This window comes from Microcaecilia unicolor, chromosome 12 (genome assembly GCF_901765095.1).
Source record: "Microcaecilia unicolor chromosome 12, aMicUni1.1, whole genome shotgun sequence".
In the NCBI taxonomy this organism is placed as follows: Eukaryota; Metazoa; Chordata; class Amphibia; order Gymnophiona; family Siphonopidae; genus Microcaecilia; species Microcaecilia unicolor.
In genome coordinates, this window is record NC_044042.1 from 108,063,861 (window position 1) to 108,084,136 (window position 20,276).

The 20,276-nt window shown below is 44.7% G+C and overlaps 1 protein-coding gene across 2 annotated transcripts in view; it reads right to left on the minus strand.

Annotated features, from left to right (window-relative positions):
- Positions 1 to 20,276, minus strand: part of DHX8 (DEAH-box helicase 8) — a 136,063-nt gene that overhangs the window by 55,501 nt on the left and 60,286 nt on the right. For both annotated transcript variants that reach the window (XM_030221067.1, XM_030221065.1), the window contains exons 9-12: positions 17,183 to 17,270; positions 6,988 to 7,085; positions 6,683 to 6,830; positions 366 to 547 (exon numbers count right to left, since the gene is read on the minus strand). In XM_030221067.1, coding sequence (XP_030076927.1) covers positions 366 to 547; positions 6,683 to 6,830; positions 6,988 to 7,085; positions 17,183 to 17,270 — 516 coding nt within the window. The remainder of the gene's footprint in view (positions 1 to 365; positions 548 to 6,682; positions 6,831 to 6,987; positions 7,086 to 17,182; positions 17,271 to 20,276) is intronic.

Consider the following 20,276-nt stretch of genomic DNA (forward strand, 5'->3'; position numbering starts at 1 on the left):
AGGGAGAGCAGGGGGCCTTGGAACTGGGAGGGAGGGAATGGGGCCCCTTACAGTTGTGAGGGAGAGCAGGGGGCCTTGGAACTGGGAGGGAGGGCGGGCAGGGGGCCTTGCAGCTGGGAAGGGGGGAGGACTGGAGCCTTGGAGCTGGGATGGAGGGACAGAGGGGGCCTTGCAGCTGGCAGGGAAGGAGGATGGCAGGGGGCCTTGCAGCTGCAACGGGAGGGGGGCCTTGGGGAAAAAAAACATTCCAATACGCGCCCGTTTTAACGGGCTTAACGGCTAGTATATATATATATATATGCATATACACATACACACACAGCAGTGACAGCATACACTTTAGATCAACTTCTGTCTGCTTTCACCTGGATAAGCTGTTCCTTCAGTCTGTAGATAGGGAGACTCTCTCGCTGCTCAAGGATTGACATTTGTGTCTTTTTGCCGTAAGAGGCTTTGTTGCCACCAAATGCATGCTTCTTCCACTCTGGGATGTCATTAGGCATCATGCCAATGCCCCTCATGTTGGCTGCTATCTGTCGCCCCTCAGCTGCAAAATAATGAAAAATAAATACAAGGCAAGACATGTGTTGGTATCACTCGACCAATACTTACACTTTGGGGGGAATTTGGTACAACTGCACAATGCAGAATTTGAGCAGGAGGTGGAGTTAAGTGCACTTATCTGTGACTGAGAGGAGGCTATGATGTATTCTTCCTGCACTGCTCAGCTCTCTCAGATAACCACTACTAATAATCATTTCTATAGCAAAACTAGACATATACACTGTTGTACACATTATATGAAGGTACTTTCTCTGTCTCTAGTGGCCTCACTATCTGTTTTGTACTTGGGACAATAGAGTGACAAGGAGCTGCAGTGGGAACTGAACCCAGTTTCCCAGGATCTTAGCCCACTGAACTAACCATTAGGCCACTCTGCAGGTGCTGAAGGCTTGTGCTATTTAATTTATTTATTAGGATTTATTTACTGCCTTTTTGAAGGAGTTCACTCAAGGTGGTGTACAGTAAGAATAAATCAAACATGAGCAATAGGCAATTACAGCAGTAAAAATATTCGAAAATAATACAAAGTATGGCATGGTATACTAGCAATGTCTTACAAAACCGTCATAACAGTGCAGCACTTCAGAAAGAGCAAGGCACAAAATAGATATGCTGGGAAAGAGGATGCCTACAGCATCGGGAGCTGAGGAGATGGTGGACACTGGAGAAGCGTGAAACAGCCTATTAGACTGGAGGAATCATATTCTTGTTTTCAAGTAGTGCTTAAAACACACTACTACCAATCAATCTCCATCACTGGCAGAGCTTTGCCGACTGTTTTTTTTTTCTTTTTTTAATTGTTGATGTTAGTCTGATGTATGACTGTGGTTTAAGCTGACCGATTTTATCTTTTAGTGTGAAAGTTTTGTTTTCTATCCTATTTTAGATGGAGTTCTAAAAAGTTTTAATTTATGTTTATTTTATTGTATTACATGTTTATTTATTTATTTGTATCCCACATTTTCCCACCGATTTGCAGGCTCAATGTGGCTTACATTTGCCGTAATGGCGTTTGCCATTTCCGGGTAACAGAATTACAAAAGGCATTGAATTAAGGTGCATACATACATGGTAAAGAAGAATGCGTTATGGTATTGCATATTAGTTCCTGACTGATAGATTGGATTGTAACAGACATTAGGTCATCGTCTATAGAGAGACCATAATCGACATATACAAAAACATGGACTGATGAGACAAAGTCAGCACGGATTTAGTGAAGGGAAGTCTTGCCTCACCAATCTAATGCATTTTTTTGAGGGGGTAAGCAAACATGTGGACAATGGGGAGCCGGTTGATATTGTATATCTGGATTTTCAGAAGGCGTTTGACAAAGTGCCGCACGAAAGACTCCTGAAGAAATTGCAGAGTCATGGAATCGGAGGTAGGGTATAATTATGGATTAAGAACTGGTTGAAAGATAGGAAGCAGAGAGTAGGATTGCGTGGCCAGTATTCTCAGTGGAGGAGGGTAGTTAGTGGGGTCCCGCAGGGGTCTGTGCTGGGTCCGTTGCTTTTTAATGTATTTATAAATGACCTAGAGATGGGAATAACTAGTGAAGTAATTAAATTCGCCGATGACACAAAATTATTCAGGGTCGTCAAGTCGCAGGAGGAATGTGAACGATTACAGGAGGACCTTGCGAGACTGGGAGAATGGGCGTGCAAGTGGCAGATGAAGTTCAATATTGACAAGTGCAAAGTGATGCATGTGGGTAAGAGGAACCCGAATTATAGCTACGTCTTGCAAGGTTCCGCGTTAGGAGTTACGGATCAAGAAAGGGATCTGGGTGTCGTCGTCGATGATACGCTGAAACCTTCTGCTCAGTGTGCTGCTGCGGCTAGGAAAGCGAATAGAATGTTGGGTGTTATTAGGAAGGGTATGGAGTCCAGGTGTGCGGATGTTATAATGCCGTTGTATCGCTCCATGGTGCGACCGCACCTGGAGTATTGTGTTCAGTACTGGTCTCCGTATCTCAAAAAAGATATAGTAGAATTGGAAAAGGTACAGCGAAGGGCGACGAAAATGATAGTGGGGATGGGACGACTTTCCTATGAAGAGAGGCTGAGAAGGCTAGGGCTTTTCAGCTTGGAGAAGAGACGGCTGAGGGGAGATATGATAGAAGTGTATAAAATAATGAGTGGAATGGATCGGGTGGATGTGAAGCGACTGTTCACGCTATCCAAAAATACTAGGACTAGAGGGCATGAGTTGAAGCTACAGTGTGGTAAATTTAAAACGAATCGGAGAAAATGTTTCTTCACCCAACGTGTAATTAGACTCTGGAATTCGTTGCCGGAGAACGTGGTACGGGCGGTTAGCTTGACGGAGTTTAAAAAGGGGTTAGATAGATTCCTAAAGGACAAGTCCATAGACCGCTATTAAATGGACTTGGAAAAATTCCGCATTTTTAGGTATAACTTGTCTGGAATGTTTTTACGTTTGGGGAGCGTGCCAGGTGCCCTTGACCTGGATTGGCCACTGTCGGTGACAGGATGCTGGGCTAGATGGACCTTTGGTCTTTCCCAGTATGGCACTACTTATGTACTTATGTACTTAGTTCCCGAGTGATAGATTGGATTGTAACAGACATTAGGTCATCGTCTATAGAGAGACCATAATCGACATAAGGATTAAAGTGGTAGTGCTTGATCATTATTAACAAAGAGGTTATTCATTCAAGTGATAAAGAGTTAGGTTTTTCTAGTTCATGTGCAGTCTTATTATTTAGTATTGAGGATGGATGTTATTCTTGAACAGTTCAGTTTTCAGTAGCCTTCGGAAGATAGGTCTTGCGTTGTTTTTATGGCCTTCGGTAGTGCGTTCCATAGTTGTGTGCAGATGTAGGAGAAACTGGTTGCGTAAGTGGATTTATATTTTAGCGTTTTACAGTTGGGGTAGTGGAGATTGAGGAATGAGCGTGCTGATCTTTTTGCGTTCCTAGTAGGCAAGTCTATAAGGTCAGACATATAGGCCGGGGCTTCCCCGTGAACGATTTTGTGGACCAGGGTGCAAACTTTGAACGCAATTTGTTCTCTTAAAGGGAGCCAGTGTAGTTTTTCTCTTAGGGGTTTGGCGCTTTCGTATTTCGCTTTCCCAAATATGAGTCTGGCTGCTGTGTTTTGGGCGGTTTGAAGCTTCTTAATGATTTATTCTTTGCATCCGGCATAAATGGCATTACAGTAATCTAGATGGCTTAGTAACATTGATTGTACTAGGCTGCGGAATACTTCCCTTGGGAAGAAAGGTTTAATCCTTTTAAGTTTCCACATTGAGTAGAACATTTTCTTTGCGGTATTTTTCGCTTGGTCTTCGAGTGTGAGATTTCGGTCAATTGTGACTCCCACAATTTTCAGACTGCCTGAGACTGGAAGGGTGTAGTCTGGGTTGTTTATAGTATTGGGTTTGTTTGTGTTGTATTGTGAGGATAGGATGAGACATTGAGGCATATTTTCAAAGCACTTAGCCTTCCAAAGTTCCATAGAAACCTAAGGCTAAATGCTTTGAAAATATGCCTCATTGTGTCTTTTCTGCGTTTAGCTACGTCTTGCAAGGTTCCGCGTTAGGAGTTACGGATCAAGAAAGGGATCTGGGTGTCGTCGTCGATGATACGCTGAAACTTTCTGCTCAGTGTGCTGCTGCGGCTAGGAAAGCGAATAGAATGTTGGGTGTTATTAGGAAGGGTATGGAGTCCAGGTGTGCGGATGTTATAATGCCGTTGTATCGCTCCATGGTGCGACCGCACCTGGAGTATTGTGTTCAGTACTGGTCTCCGTATCTCAAAAAAGATATAGTAGAATTGGAAAAGGTACAGCGAAGGGCGACGAAAATGATAGTGGGGATGGGACGACTTTCCTATGAAGAGAGGCTGAGAAGGCTAGGGCTTTTCAGCTTGGAGAAGAGACGGCTGAGGGGAGATATGATAGAAGTGTATAAAATAATGAGTGGAATGGATCGGGTGGATGTGAAGCGACTGTTCACGCTATCCAAAAATACTAGGACTAGAGGGCATGAGTTGAAGCTACAGTGTGGTAAATTTAAAACGAATCGGAGAAAATTTTTCTTCACCCAACGTGTAATTAGACTCTGGAATTCATTGCCGGAGAACGTGGTACGGGCGGTTAGCTTGACGGAGTTTAAAAAGGGGTTAGATAGATTCCTAAAGGACAAGTCCATAGACCGCTATTAAATGGACTGGAAAAATTCCTCATTTTTAGGTATAACTTGTCTGGAATGTTTTTACGTTTGGGGAGCGTGCCAGGTGCCCTTGACCTGGATTGGCCACTGTCGGTGACAGGATGCTGGGCTAGATGGACCTTTGGTCTTTCCCAGTATGGCACTACTTATGTACTTATGTACTTATGAATGCGTCCACCCATGAGTTCATTATTTGGAGGCTGTGTTTGATTTCATTTGTGATTTCGGTTATATCGTGTTTGAACGGGATGTATATCGTGACATCGTCTGCATAGATGTTCGGGTTATTTTACGTGAACTGTTCTGATTTGCATTGCAATAAGTGACAATATAGTAAAACAGATAAAGAAAAGATCTTGGTGGGGAACACAGAATAAGAGGACAGCATGTGGTGGGTGACAGCAAATGAGCTGACAGCATGTTGGAGCTGGGGATGGAGAAGACAGCACGTTGGGAGGATGACCAGAGGAAAAGGGAGAGCAATCCCTTATGATTAGGACTTCTGGATTTCAGGGACTTTCCTTTGGCACCCACTTCTTTCAACTGCCAACATTTCTACTCTTGGACTCCATAGCTTGCTAAAATAAAATTGCTGAAAAACAAAAGCCCTAGTTATGGTACACTCTTACTTTGCCCTGGGCAAAATCTGCACCTTTACATTATTTACCACTCAAAGACTGACTATTTTGATAAATATAATGTACTGAATTTTATTTCCTGCAGAATTCCCTCAGGGGTAAACAAAACAGTGCACCTGTGCCATGACAACAATTACAGCAGAGAACGGTCCAGGTTTGTGTGTACTGTACAGTACCATACCCCTCGGATAAGAGTGTGAATCCCTGCCTATTTCACATGATGGTGGTCAAATCTCTTCCTACCTTGGGGGGACAGCTATTAAAGCGCATTGAAGCCATCTGTTACCATAACACGTTAATATTAGTTACCGCGGTACACATAACTAAGGAGCGACTGACCCTGCACTATCACAGGGACTCCTAGCAGCTCTCTCTCTCACACTTAAAAGTTCTTCACTTTTTTCCCATTCTGTCTCTCTTCCCCCCCCCCCCCATCTCCTCACACACACATACCTCAAAAACGACTGGCTATAAGGAGCGACTGAACCTGCACTGTCACAGGGATTCCTAGCATCTCTCTCTCTCACACATACATACACACATATACACTCTTTCTCTCTCTCTCTCTCAACAACTGGCTATAAGGAGCGACTCACCCTCCACTGTCTCAGGGACTCCTTGCACCTCTCTCTCAGAACGCAGTAAATAAAACTGAACTGTACACATCCACTCATTTCTGCCTTTGGCTATTTGCTGTTTACACAACGAACATAGTATATGTATATAAAAGTGTACTATACACATCAACTCACATTACGTTCATCAACTTTTAAATTACATTTCATAAATAAAAAATCGTGCCTGTTTTAATGGGCTTAACGGCTTGTGGAGTATAAAGGAAGTGTGTTATTTTGCCACAGTATAAATTAACATTTTTCAAATTGATAAAAACTGTTATAAAATGGAAAACAATAGTAACTTGCTTGGCTAAAAGGTTCTCTGTGAATCAAACATTTCTACTATAGGAATATATATATATATTTTTATTACATTTGTACCCCGCGCGTTCCCATTCATGGCAGGCTCAGTGCGGCTTACATATTATATACAGGTACTTATTTGTACCTGGGGCAATGGAGGGTTAAGTGACTTGCCCAGAGTCACAAGGAGCTGCCTGTGCCTGCAGTGGGCATCGAACCCAGTTCCCCAGGACTAAAGTCCACCACTCTAACCACTAGGCCACTCCTCCACTCCAATAGTAAATCAATGCAAAGGAATTTGTACATAAACTGAATTTAAGCAGTATTTATCATGGACACAGGGCCATCATTGTGTTAACTCACCATCAGGTAGCGGGTCAACCCAGTGTTTGTTCAGTCCCATGGGGATGGAATCCATTTCTGCCTCCCTCTGAGCCTGCTTAACTTCCCGTCTTTCTTTAGCTAATGCACTTTGCATCATGGCTGCCTGGGATAAGGAGCCATCAGGGTTCTGGAAAATTAGAAACCCAGGTTACAAACCATTTCTTGCTTTCCTAAGTCTAAACAACTGAGAGCTCTACAATCGGTGCTGGGGACTGAAACAAGAACCCCTAAGGAAACTCTTAGAAATTGGAGTTAAGCAGCCTCTCCATATTCAAACCCCTTACCTTCACTATTTTAATGGGACTCATATCCATGCTCTGCTTCGTGTGTCCTCTCAAGAATGGCGGCTCCTCCTCCACCAGCTCAATCTCAAGGTCCTCGTCTGTGAAAATATGAGAGAGACAAACTTAACACAGGCCACAACAATCTTTTATGAAGGGGGGAGAGGGACAGAAGGCAATATTCTCTGCATGTGAACTGTGAAAAATTGCAAGAGGAAACTGGAAGACTGGGCTTCCAAAAGGCAGATGAAATTTAATGTGGACAAATGCAAAGTGGTGAACACTGGGAATAAGAACAAAGGAGTAGAGGCTGGCTGAAGGACAATCCAACACAGAAGATGGTGCTTTAAGATGCTTTATATGTACAAGGTCCACCATTAACAATATTCATTGTGTATTATTTTAATTTTTATGGATTTTATATTCCCAGTTGAGTTTATTCGTCAGTCCTTTATATTTATTTTATTAATATTTTGTAGCATGTATATATTTTGCAACAAGTATATATATATATATATTTTTTTTTTTTTTAACATATATTTATGTATCGTACATTTATATATGTCTTTTAGAACACTACTGTGACCCCTGAGGCAGGTGTTCTTTAATGCCGAAGCACGGACCGTGTCGGGTCTTTTCTGTCCAAGCAGCGAATAAAGCATCTTTTAAAGCTCTATCTTCTGTGTTGGATAGTCCTTCGGCCAGCCTCTACTCCTTTGTTCTTGTACTGTACACATCGAGGTTCTTCCTGTTCGATGTGTCTGCACATTGGGAATAATCATCCAAATCATAGTTACTTGACACTAGGTTCCGCTTTAGGAGTCACCAACCAAGCAAATATCTAAATGTCACTGAAATCCTCTGTTTAGTGTGCAGCGGCGGAAGCCAGGCCCCCTCTATCTCTGCCCTCCCTCCCCTGTGATCACTCCCCCCCACCCCGCCGGGCTTACCTTAGAGCCTGGTGGTCTAAATAGGAGAAAATATTTTTTTCACTCAAAGAATAGTTAAGCTCTGAAACTTGTTGCTGGAGGATGTGCTAACAGTGGTTAGTTATCTGGGTTTAAAAATGCTCTGCACAAGTTCCTGGAAGAAAGTCCATAGTATGTTATTGAGATGGACATGGGGGAAGTCACTGCTTGCCCCGGGATTGGTACCATGGAATGTTGCTATTAACTGGGTTTGTGCCAGGTACTTATCACTTGGATTGGCCTCTGCTGGAAGCAGGATACTGGGCTAGATGGACCATTGCTCTGACCCAGTATGGCTATTCTTATGTTCTTATATAATTGCATCTTCAAAGGCAGCAATGAACCCCACTCATTCGTACTCCATGATCCTGCTCCATCGCAATGGCCACTGGGATTTCTTGTGGCAGTCTCGGCAGCCATTTTGCAACTGGAACCAGCACAGGCAGGAGACTCGCTCCTGTCCGCGCTGGTTCCAATTGCAAAACAGCTGTCTGGTCTTCCTGTGGCAGTCTCACAAGGCTGCCACAGGAAGTCTAAGCAGCCACTGAGATGGAGCAGTGGCATGGTGCAGAACAAGTGGAGTTCATTCCTGTCCCTGAATACACTACTCAACTACCAGGCCTTCCTAAGGTAGACCCAGGGAGTTATGGGATAGTTATGTCCATCGGACTAGCTGATAAAGACAGAAAAACAAGTGAGTCTCCCCTTAAAGGTATTATGCAGCCATAGAATGTTCAGTATGACAAATAGCCAAGCAATGGTGCTCATTATTACTCGGCCATCAAATATGAACAGTTGAGCTGAAGCAATAAATTCAAGTATAGCTGTAGCAATCCTGCAGGTATCTGTTCCAATGACAGACAATGGGGCTCATTTTCCAGCCTTTGATAGCAGACTATTTATCGATTTTCTGGCATCATACAGGATATGTTATTTTGAGCTGCTCATGCTGGTTTTTTATGAAGAAAATTCCTTTTATTCTTGTTCTGATAGACAATTTGATACCGCTCTTATTTAAGACAGATACAGACTAGCCCCTGACGCAGCCCTATTGTTGGGCGAAACACGGCCTGTGCCGGGCATTTGTCTCATATGCGGTATCTTCAATAAAGTCCTTTTGGATATTATACTGATCTGCTAGTTTGTTTTCCGCAAAGCAGTGACCAGACAGGGTGGGACTAGACGAGAGAGAAAACCACATGAAATGCCAGTTGACGAACTCCATGCATCAAAGTGACTGTGGACATCAGATGCCCTGATGGAGGACCAACTAACTAAAGGAGACTTCCAGTGCAAAAGAAAGTTACAACCAGAGCAGCAATACTGAAGGAAATGAATAACCCAGGATAACCCAGATGCACAGAGGCTTCTATTCAGAGCACACAGACTTACAAGTTACATAGGTTACTATGGGGCTCACTTTCAAAGGACTTAGACTTACAAAGTTCCATAGGTAACTGTAACTTTGCAAGTCCATCTGCTTTGAAAATGAGCATGTAGATCTCCCAGTCCAAATAGCATATGCCGAAGAGAACTATAACCTATCAGAGCAGAAATAAAAGCTATCCCCACACCATAGCGCTGGGTATCGAAGAGGCAAACAAAGGTTGATTGGAACTTGGAAGTTCGTAGACTTCTAGAAGAGCCACAGTCGAGTAAGTCTTGCGCAAAAGACATGCCTATCTCCCTGCAGAATAATCTCAGAAAAGTAACTCTGGAAGGGAACGCAATAAATCACAACAAAGGTGAAGGTGCCGAAGACAGCATCTCAATTAATCTGCCTAGACCCAGGCCAAACCGGTGACTCAAGGGCTGTGTCCTCCGCAGGCCAGAGCCAGACGTCCAGCAGAATGCCAGGGTCATTGACATCTTCACCAACTAGCATCAGAGTACCGTGTCAGCGGATAGCACAGCTATATCCCATCAGCGGCGGAGCAGTTACAAACCACAGTTTTCAATCACATAAGCCCTAGTGGCTGGTGGAAGAGAGGTACACAGCTGTCTGTGAGTTGAGACATACAGTCTAGAGCTGGCATCTCAGCATCTGTGTCCCAGAGTTAGATGTAGAAGAAGCTAGGAAAATAAGCGAAGTACCAGCACAGCCATACCCTAAAGCTGGTCCCTGGTGGCTACTAGAAAGGGCAGAACCATAGAACTGATAGCGGTGGTACTCCATTGCAGATACCAGAAAGGCCTGGATGCCCAGTGAGCACCACCATCACACTAGCCAGAACTAGATGGTGATGCCACTGTACACAGACAGCCCTGTTGTAGATAAACTATTAGTCACCTGTGCTATCAGAATCGTATACCGAAAGCTGTTAACACATTGGCCACGAGCAGCCTGCTGATGTGGCTATGCTGACCAAGAGAGCAATAGGGATTGACCCCATGATGTTAAAGCCGTATCGCATTTGCATTCTAATAGGTGGGTGCCACCAACACTGCGACCAACAGGAGATACTACCGACAAAACCCCCCAGCTGCGTATACTAAGCATTGCTACACTAGTGGATGCTGATGCCGAACCAGTGCCATGTCAGAAGCAGAAGATGCCGACCCTGGACCCTGTAGGGCCTGAAGACCGGGACTGTACCAGCTAAGTGTCCACCAAAATCGATGGAGGGCAATGGCAGCGGTAATAGTGATGCAAAGTCTCGCTGGTTGCTTCCAACACTGACTTGGTGCACTGCAAGTAGTCGTGAAGAAAACTCAACTCCATGTGATAGAGCGCTGATCAAATAGCTGCGGTCCTGGAGTAGAGGTATAGAGGCGGCTGATCAAGTTGTGTCATGAAAGCAGCTGTTGCTATACAGGGAATTGTATAGAGCCGAGTGCTGTGGACATGGCTGTGACATATAGACAAGCTGCTGCCCGTCACTGGCTGACGCCACTCCAACTGGACCACACAGTCAACTGCTGCTACGGATCTGGTTGCACATATAGGAAAAAATATTCAGAACAGACTGTTGCCGCTGAAACGGATCCAAGGAGCTTGCTATTGTGGAGGCTGAATCACACTTCTAGGTATAGACGACACCTCCCTCTAGCTGCTGAACACTGCCAAAACTGTGCTAAGCAACAGGCTTCTGCAGCCACTGAACTCATACCAAGCTGCTTAAGCTGTGCCCGATAGAAGGCAGGAGCTGCTGAAGTTGCACTATGTGAATAACTGGTGTCGTAGACGCCGAGCCATGCAGGCCAGCAGGACTGTCACGCTGAAGACTGGCACCGGAAAAGCTGTAAATTAGAGTGCTGGTGCTGCAGAAGTCACGCTTCTCAGGGGCTAAAGCCACCAAAACTGTAATGCCAGTGAATACTGAAGCTGCATGAAGCAGAGAGTTAGCGCTGCAATAGCTGTGCCGTGCAGGGAGCCAATGTTGCCGAAAGTGCTCGTCTGAGAGCTGATATTGAAGAAGCTAGGTAGCCAATGCTGCCACAGCTGAGCACTACCGAGAGCTGGGATTGCAGGTGCTGCAATCTGCAGGGAGAAGCTGTAGAAGCTGCCTTCTGCCATAAGTTGCAACCCCCACAGCAGCCAGCTGGCACTGCTGATGCTAATGAGGCTGCGCCCAGCAGACAGCCAGTGTTGCTGAAACCGGCCCACAGGGAATTGGCGCTGCTGACGCTCTTTCACACAGGGGGAACTGAGCTCTGCAAGAAGTCAGTGCTGTAGAAGCTGAGCCCTATAAGGTAGCTGGTGAACTAGAGAATTGGTGTAGTCCACTCTGTGTCAACCTGGAAGCAGTGCAGATGCCGCACTATGAAGTGATGTGGGTGTCACAAAATGCCTAGCACCCGCCTGGATTTAACCCTGTGGCCACCTAGCAGGTCTGTCCCCAGCACTGTTCAGGCCCTCCTGCACTTGGGTATGTGCTCTACACTAGCACCCTCCTCCCACCGACTTCTTGCCTCTGGGCTAGTCTCACACTCTCAGTTTATTCCCCAGTGATTTGCAGGACACTGAGGTCCCACAGTTCCTTGAAAGCATCCACAGACACAAACACACAAACTAGGATCCTTAGCCCAGGACAGAAAAGTCAATAAACTATACTGTCACAGAACTTGAACAGTGAACAGAAAAAGGTGAAATCAGCAAACAATAATAGGTAACTGAATATGGATCAATTGTAAAACTATCTAAACAACTGTTTACTACCTGGGGAGTTCAGAAAATATAGCTGCTCAAAGGTTATAAAATATAACTGCTCACAGGGCCTCAGTAAAGAGATCTTTCTCTCGCCGCTCCCTGACTGAGACTAAAAAAAAAAAAATCCAATACCTCCTCACTAGATTTGAACTTCAGGCCAATCAAAAGCCCAGAGCATCAACTTTGAAAGTATCTGGCCAATGGTACTGCAAATTGCCTCTCCACAAGCTTAAACTGGAAAAGAGAAAGCCTTTTTCAGCAACAGCTTAAACACAAAACAATTGCCATCTGCTGGCCAATTAGGAGAAATAAATAATTCTGTGCACAGGCTTAGAAACCCACTGTTTCATCATAATGGGTGAACTGCAACTGTGCCATTCAGGTAGCAGTTGTTGAAATGCAGGTAACTGGTACTGTGAGAGCAGAACCATGCAGGAGGCAGAACAAGCAGCCCTGTGAAATGCAGCAGGCACATGGAGTCTTGCCATGCAGGTGGCAGATGCTGAAGAGGCAGTTCACAGCAGAAGCTTACTGTTAAAGCTGCCCCATATAGCAAGACAGGTGGAGACTCCCTACTAAAGTGGAGTCATACAACAGATTAAGTTGATGCTGCCACATGCTAGCGAGTACTGGCAAAGCTGCTGTTATGATTGGGGTCAGAACCCCTCTCAAACTTACCTCTTTCCTGGGGGTCAGCTTCTTAGCTGGCTTCTGTTTCTTTTGTCTTTCCTTTCTGAGCTGGCTCTGTCTCTCTGTGCTGGCAGCTTCCAGCAGCATGGGGTTAATTGTTTCACTTTACTACAGCTGTGTGGGTGGACTGAGTTAGCTCTACCTCTCTTTGGGTGTACTGGCTTCAAGTGCTTCACGGTGTTGCATTGGTGTGGGTTGGGCCTCTCTGGGTCAGTGTGCTTTTGCCTAGGTCTAGGGAGTGTGACATCATCAGGGAGGGCCTTGATAAGGAAGTGGTGTTGTTTCCTTCAGAGCCTTTGCAACGGTTGTGTTTGCTTTAGGTAGGGTGGTGCAGTGTGCACTTCTGACGTTGTGTCTAGTTTCCCTGCTTGCTTTTGCTAAGGTCCAGGTTAGTGTTAGTGCAGTGTGCACTGGTGACTGTGTGTTTAGCTTTCCTGTTTTTCCCTTATGGTTCCCCTGCTTTTCCCTCTTGGTTTTGGAAGCATTGCTATGTGTAGGGCTTTGGAAGCTCTGTTGCTATTAGAAGTACTCCTGGGTTTGGTGTTGTTAGGAACACTGCAGAGTTTGCTGTTAGAAGTACTTCTGGTGTTTGTGCTATTGGGAGCATTGCAGTCTTTGCTGTTGGTGTTTGGTGATTTAGAATCACTTTTGGCTTATATGTTAGCTTCCCTGCTTTTTCCTTGTGGCTCCCCTGTCTTCCCTTTTAGTGCTAGGAGCTCTTCTGGTTGCTTGCCAGAGTAGTGCTTAGGAAGCACCTTGTTAGTTTTGTACCTAGCTTGCTAGAGCAGTGCTTAGGTAGCTTGTTAGTTTTGTGTTTAGCTTGTTAGTGTAGAGCTCTGCTTGTAGCTTGGTGCTTAGTAGCACCTGTGTTAGCTTTGTGTTTAGTTCCCTGCTCTGTTAGTTTAGGGCTTAGGAAGTCCCTTTCTTGAGCAGGGCTTAGGAGCTCCTGTTTAGTATAGGGCTTAGAAAGTCCTTTTCTCAGTTTACTGTTAGGAACACTCCTGCTGGTTTAGGGCTTGGGAGCACGTAGATCAGTTTAGGTTTAGGAGTACTTCTGTTTCCAGTCCTGGTCCCTGTGTCATCCGGTATCCAGTAAGTCCTGCCGGCTACTTGAACCCAGGAGCTCAACTCCTGGGGGGCTTAGTAGCTAAGTGCAGGTGAAGCTGTGTGGACCAGTCCGGGGGATTCCAGTCCAGTGTTCCAGTCCGGGGGGTTCCAGTCCTGTGTCCTCCAGTCCGGGGGATTCCAGTCCATGTGTTCCGGTTCGCTGGGCAGTGCCTGCAGTCCCTGCCGGTGTGCTTGCCCAGTGTTGGTTGGTGGGTTTTGCCTGCTGCTGTCGCTCCTCGGCAGCAGCCCAAGGGCTCACGTTTGCTCCAGAGCCCGGCCCCGCGGGCTCTGAACCCGAGAACCTGACAGCTGCACCACAGAGCTAGCCACTTTCTAAGGAGTTTGAAGCAGCTGGATGCCTCTGAGTCGAACGCTACAAAAATAGATGACTACCACGGGGATATATTATAAAAGAAACCTGCCCAGCAGAGCAGTAGAAAGCCATGCATTCTACTCAGATGGCTGCCTGAGCCACACTAAAGAAAACCAATGTACCCCCATAGGAATGCTGCAAAATGTTCTATCCAACCAACAAACATAAGGCTACAAGGAAGTCCCAGATGTGCAGCACCACAGCATAGTCAGTCAGGGTACAGAATTAGAATTCTTGCTCCTTTTTTTTTTTTTTCTTTTGCTGGAGAAAGAAATGTACTATGGAAAACCATAGACAAATGCGTGCTCCTTCTCTGGACCTGGAACAAATACCATGGCGGACCGCTAGGACGGAGTACGGACTGCAAAGCGCAGCATATATAATAAAGGGAGATGTTCATATCCACCTTCCTCTAACTGCAGCAAAATGAGCAGCTGCCCACTTCCCTGAAGGAAGGCCAAATTGCCACCTCTATATGAGGGTAGATTAAAATAGTCCAGCCCAGTGGCAACAGTATCACGCAGAATGTGGACAAATAAAAGACCTCAAATAGTAATCATGTCCCCGACTCAAACCAAGAGCTCAGGAAAAAGTAAAAATGGTGCTGTGGTGAAACACCATAAGTTGGTGATAATGAAAACAAACCGAGTTGCAAGTAAAATCTGCCGAATAGGGCGCCAGAAAGAGAGGAGAGAAATTTGCTTCACCAATGAAGACAGCCCGTACAAGACTCACCCAGAAAACTGACTCTTGCCATTATCTCGAATGTTAAGGGACAGAACTCCATGACTCCCTCCGAGTAGAGCTGAAAAGGTAACATTTACCTCATGTAAGAAAACGTAAGTCTCTTAGACAAAACGTTGAAGCCGCAAGTCTTGCCATAAAAACGCCCGACTCACAGAAAGGCATTCAAACTCCTTTTCTGCAGCACCAGGAAGGAGGGGGAGGGGGAGGAAGCACCACTAAGTGTCACCCTAGCTCAGATACACTGTGTTAAGGATTAAATCAAAAAGAAGCCAAATCGGATCTGCATGAACCCCTCCTGCTCTACTGACATCTAAAACTACCTGGGACAAGAGCTGGATAAGAGCACCAAGGAAGGAGCTGCACAGGTCGTCAACCATCCGTTTGGAGACAGTAAAAACTGAACATTCCATGGCTATACGATACCCTTAAGAGGTGACTCACTAGGAATTCCTTTTTTTTTGTTTGTTTGTTTTTGGAAGCGTCCTTTCAGTTATTTAAAGAGGGTGGTTGGCCACCCTGCAACTTGCTTTCCTTTAGGGGCTATACTAAATCAGGGGACAACATTTGGCCAGCAGGGGAAGGGTTCCTTTTTATTAATATGTAAGTCGTGCCTAGTGGCAAAAAAAATATATTTTACGACACTTGACTGGACCAGCTCTCCTCCCCACTGGTATTGGTGAATTCAATTCCATAATCTAATGCTAATGGAGCTATGAGATGCCACTCACTCCCTCAAATGACAAAAATTGATCTCGTCTATCTGGTATGCTTATATTCAATAAATCACATCATAAAGCACAACGTTTTGTTCTGAACAAATTACACTTGGTGTGAGAATCAGAATGTGATTTACTATTGGGAGGTGTAAGAGTTCAATCTCTCAGTAGTGAGGTGTGGTGGTGGATGGATGGGTGGGGGTAGAGGGACGGGCTGTTATATGTTGTTACTTGTTCAGCATCTACTGTTTGATTCATGCTGTCTATGCCAGTCTGGAATCCTTTTCTCCACGGTTTTGTATTGTGGATACTTGCTTACAGGGACATAATCAAAGAGAATGGCGCCCATCTTTCGACACAAATCGGGAGATGGGCGTCCTTCTCTCAGGGTCACCTAAATCGGCATAATCGAAAGCCGATTTTGGGCGTCCTCAACTGCTTTCCATCGTGGGGATGACAAAAGTTCACAGGGGGGTGTCGGCAGTGTAGTGAATGCAGGACTGGGGCGTGGTTAAGAGATGGGCGTCCTCGGCCGATAATGGAAAAAAGAAGGGCGTCCCTGACGAGCATTTGGCCGACTTTACTTGGTCCATTTTTTCATGACCAAGCCTCAAAAAGGTGCCCGAACTGACCAGATGACCACTGGAGGGAATCGGGGATGACCTCCCTTACTCCCCCAGTGGTCACCAACCCCCTCCCACCCAAAAAAGAAAAAAATTAAAAAACATTTTTTTACAGCCTCAAATGTCTTACATTTGGTGTACAGTTGTGGGGAGTGGGTTTTTTTTTTTTTGGGGGGGGGGGGGGGCTCAGCACTGAAGGTAAGGGAGCTATGCACCTGGGAGCAATTTGTGAAGTCCATTGCAGTGACCCCTAGGGTGCCTGGTTGGTGTCCTGGCATGTGAGGGGGACCAGTGCACTACTAATGCTGGCTCCTCCCATGACCAAATGCCTTGGATTTGGTCATTTTTAAGATGGGTGTCCTCGGTTTCCGTTATTGGCGAAACGACCGTATTCGAAACGAAAGATGGACGCCCATCTTGTTTCGATAATACGGGATGCCCCGCCCATTTGCGGGGATGTCCTCAGAGATGGGTGTCCTTAGGAGATGGTCGTCCCCGTTCGATTATGCCTCTCTTAATCTCTCCTGGGTGGAGGAAGGATGTTAGGGCCTGGATGATGGTGTATTAGGTTTTGATAAATGATGAAGTTCCATGGGCAAACCTATATTATGCTGCACTGAGTTTCTTATGTATGTGATGTTGCTCATTATACTTTTTGTTGTAAATTACCCCATTTGCTGAACAAAAAATATTGAAACATAAAATCACATTTCCCTGCAGAGGTCATGAATGTTGAAAATTACTTTGCTCAGCACATGCAGTTGCTGTATATGCTAATGCGATTGCTAGCAATCACTGGTTCTCCACTCTGTCCCCATAGTTACCTTCCTCATCATCCACCTTTGGAAGGATCCCGGTCTCTTCATCAAAGTCGGGAAACTCCTCTTTGGAGAGAACGTTGGCTGCAATCATCTGTACATACAATGAAAAAAGGACTATGTTTAATCCTAGAGAAAGGAAATGGCATGAATCCGAATTTTTTTTATTATTATTATTATTATAGTTACACAGTGCACTGAAGAAAAAGTTACCACCTAGTCCCTGGGTTGGATATATTCTAAAGTATATTTTGCCCAGTATATATATTCTAAAGTATATTTAGAAACATTTCCATATATAAATTTATTTTCATTTATTTATAAAATTAGAATACAAATTTTATAAATAAATGAGATTAGTAAGTTCGACTCAGGACAGAGACCTTGGGGTGTTGGTGTCTGAGGATCTAAAGGTGAAGAAACAATGTGACAAGGCGATGGCCGTGGCCAGAAGGATGCTAGGCTGCGTAGAGAGGGGCATAACCAGCAGAAGAAAGGAGGTGTTGATGCCCCTCTACAAGTCTATTAGATTGTAAGCTCTTTGAGCAGGGACTGTCTTTCTTCTATGTTTGTACAGCGCTGCGTATGCCTTGTAGCGCTATAGAAATGCTAAATAGTAGTAGTAGTAGTAGTAGTAGGCCCCACTTGGAGTACTCTGTTCAGTTTTGGAGGCCCTATCTTGCTAAAGATGTAAAAAGACTGGAAGCGGTGCAAAGAAAAGCTACAAAAATGGTATGGGATTTGCGTTGCAAACTGTACGAGAGACTTGCTGACCTGAACATGTATACCTTGGAGGAAAGGAGAAACAGGGGTGATATGATACAGACATTCAAATATTTGAAAGGTATTAATCCGCAAATGAACCTTTTTCGGAGACAGGGAGGCGGTAGAACTAGAGGACATAAATTGAGGTTGAAGACCAGAGAGGGAGGGGGGGGAGGTATCTCTGTCACACACACTCTCTCACAGTCACTGTCTTTCTCTCACTCTCATACAGTCTCTCACACTGTACCACATTCACTATGTGTCACACAGTCACTCTCACACACTCTCGGTCTCACAGACTGTCTGTGTATCGCACACATAGTTTCTCACACTGTGTCACACACACTCTCTCTCACATAGTGTATCTGTGTGAAACACACTCTCTCTCACAGTCACTGTCTCACATACGCAGTCACGCACATTCATTCTCACACACACACTCGCACCCAGACTCACTATCTCTGTCACACACACACACTCGCACATTCACTCTCTCTCACAACGTCACTCTCACACACACACTCTCAAACATACACACTCCGAGGAAAACCTTGCAGGCGCCCGTTTCATTTCTGTCAGAAACGGGCCTTATTTACTAGTAAATAAATAAATACTGGGACAGACTAAAGGTCCATCAAGCCTAGTATCAAAATCCAGGTCACAAATATTTAGATTTTACTTATACCTTCAGGTACACTGAATATTTCCCTGTCCCTGGAGGGCTCACAATGTAAGTTTGTACCTGAGGCAATAGAGGGTTAAGTGACTTGCCCAAGATCACAAGGAGCAGCAGTGGGATTTAAACCGGGCACCTCCGGATATCAAGACCGGTGCTCTAACCAACAGGCCAGTCTTCCACTCCTGGCAAGATCTCAGAACAATAAAACATTTTATGCTGCTTATCCTAGAAATAAGAAGGATTTTCCCAAGTCCATCTTAATAACAGCTTAAGGACTTTTCTTTTAGGAAATTATCCAAACCTTTTTTAAACTCTTCTAAGCTAATTGCTTTTACCGTATTCTCTGAGTCATTCAAAATAGTTTACAATAAAACAAAAAATGATAGAGGAAAATAGTATAGTAAGAATAACAGGTTAACCACAGGCCTGCCGTCCCCCTTCTCCCCCACTGCCAACTCCCAGCTCCGTTCCTTCTATCTCGCTGCTCCCTATGCCTGGAATAGACTCCCTGAGCCGGTACGTCAGGCTCAGTCTCTGGCTGTCTTCAAATCTAGGCTTAAAGCCCACCTCTTTGCTACTGCTTTCGACTCCTAACCATGACTCTCTTACTCAACACCCTCACTTATCACCCCAACCACTGCAATTTCTCCACCCCTAGCTGTCTGTTCGTCTGTCCAATTTAGATTGTAAGCTCTGTTGAGCAGGGACTGTCTTTTTCATGTTGATTTGTACAGCGCTGCGTAAGTCTAGTAGCGCTATAGAAATGTTTAATAGTAGTAGTAGTAGTAGGCCTGAGCAAATAAGAGCATCTCCAATCTCCCCTGAAAAGACAGAAGGGACTGCTGCTCTCATAACCCCATTGATCATTTATTCCACCTCTCTGGCCCTACCACTCAAATGCCCACTTCCTCACCTAGAGCTGTTAACAAATGTCTTACCTCCAGACCACAAATCCCTAGTGGGCACATAACAAGACAATAAATCATAGAATAAACCTTATACAACAGAACTATCAATTTAAAATAACACCTTTCCTTCACTGTAAGACACCATTAAAAAAACAAAACAAACAAAAAAACCCACAAACACAAAACATACATCACCAATTTACTAGCCGTATTTGGAATACCTGAAGTTTTAACTCATGTAGATCATGTGTTTATATTGATTTTAGAATGCCCCTCTTTACATGTGGATATTCACACCAAGTGCAGATTTCAAGGGTGTGTAGCTTGGGCAATATATTTAACCAGGCCAAGATTAGAACCTGCAAACTGCCCTAGAACACGTAAAACTTTTTTCAAATATTTGGTGGGTAATGGGAAATATATGTTTATGCTTATTATGTAACTTTATATACTGCCTAATTTGAAGAACAAAGGCTCTTGCTTGATAGCCTGAACAGCATGTACTGAGACATATGAGAACTTCACTACCTGTAAAGTTACTGCTCCACCTGTAGGAGCAAGGCCCTGCCTATATAACTACAATGAGAGCTTGGTAACAACTTCAGTATCAGATACTTCAAGCCATGAATCAATACAGCATGAAATGTGCCCTGATTTTACCAAAGGTCCTGCTTCAACAAGAAGGAATTACTTATGAATTGCTTGCCTAATGCAATCACCTGCCAAACATTTTTGCTCAGTGATATGT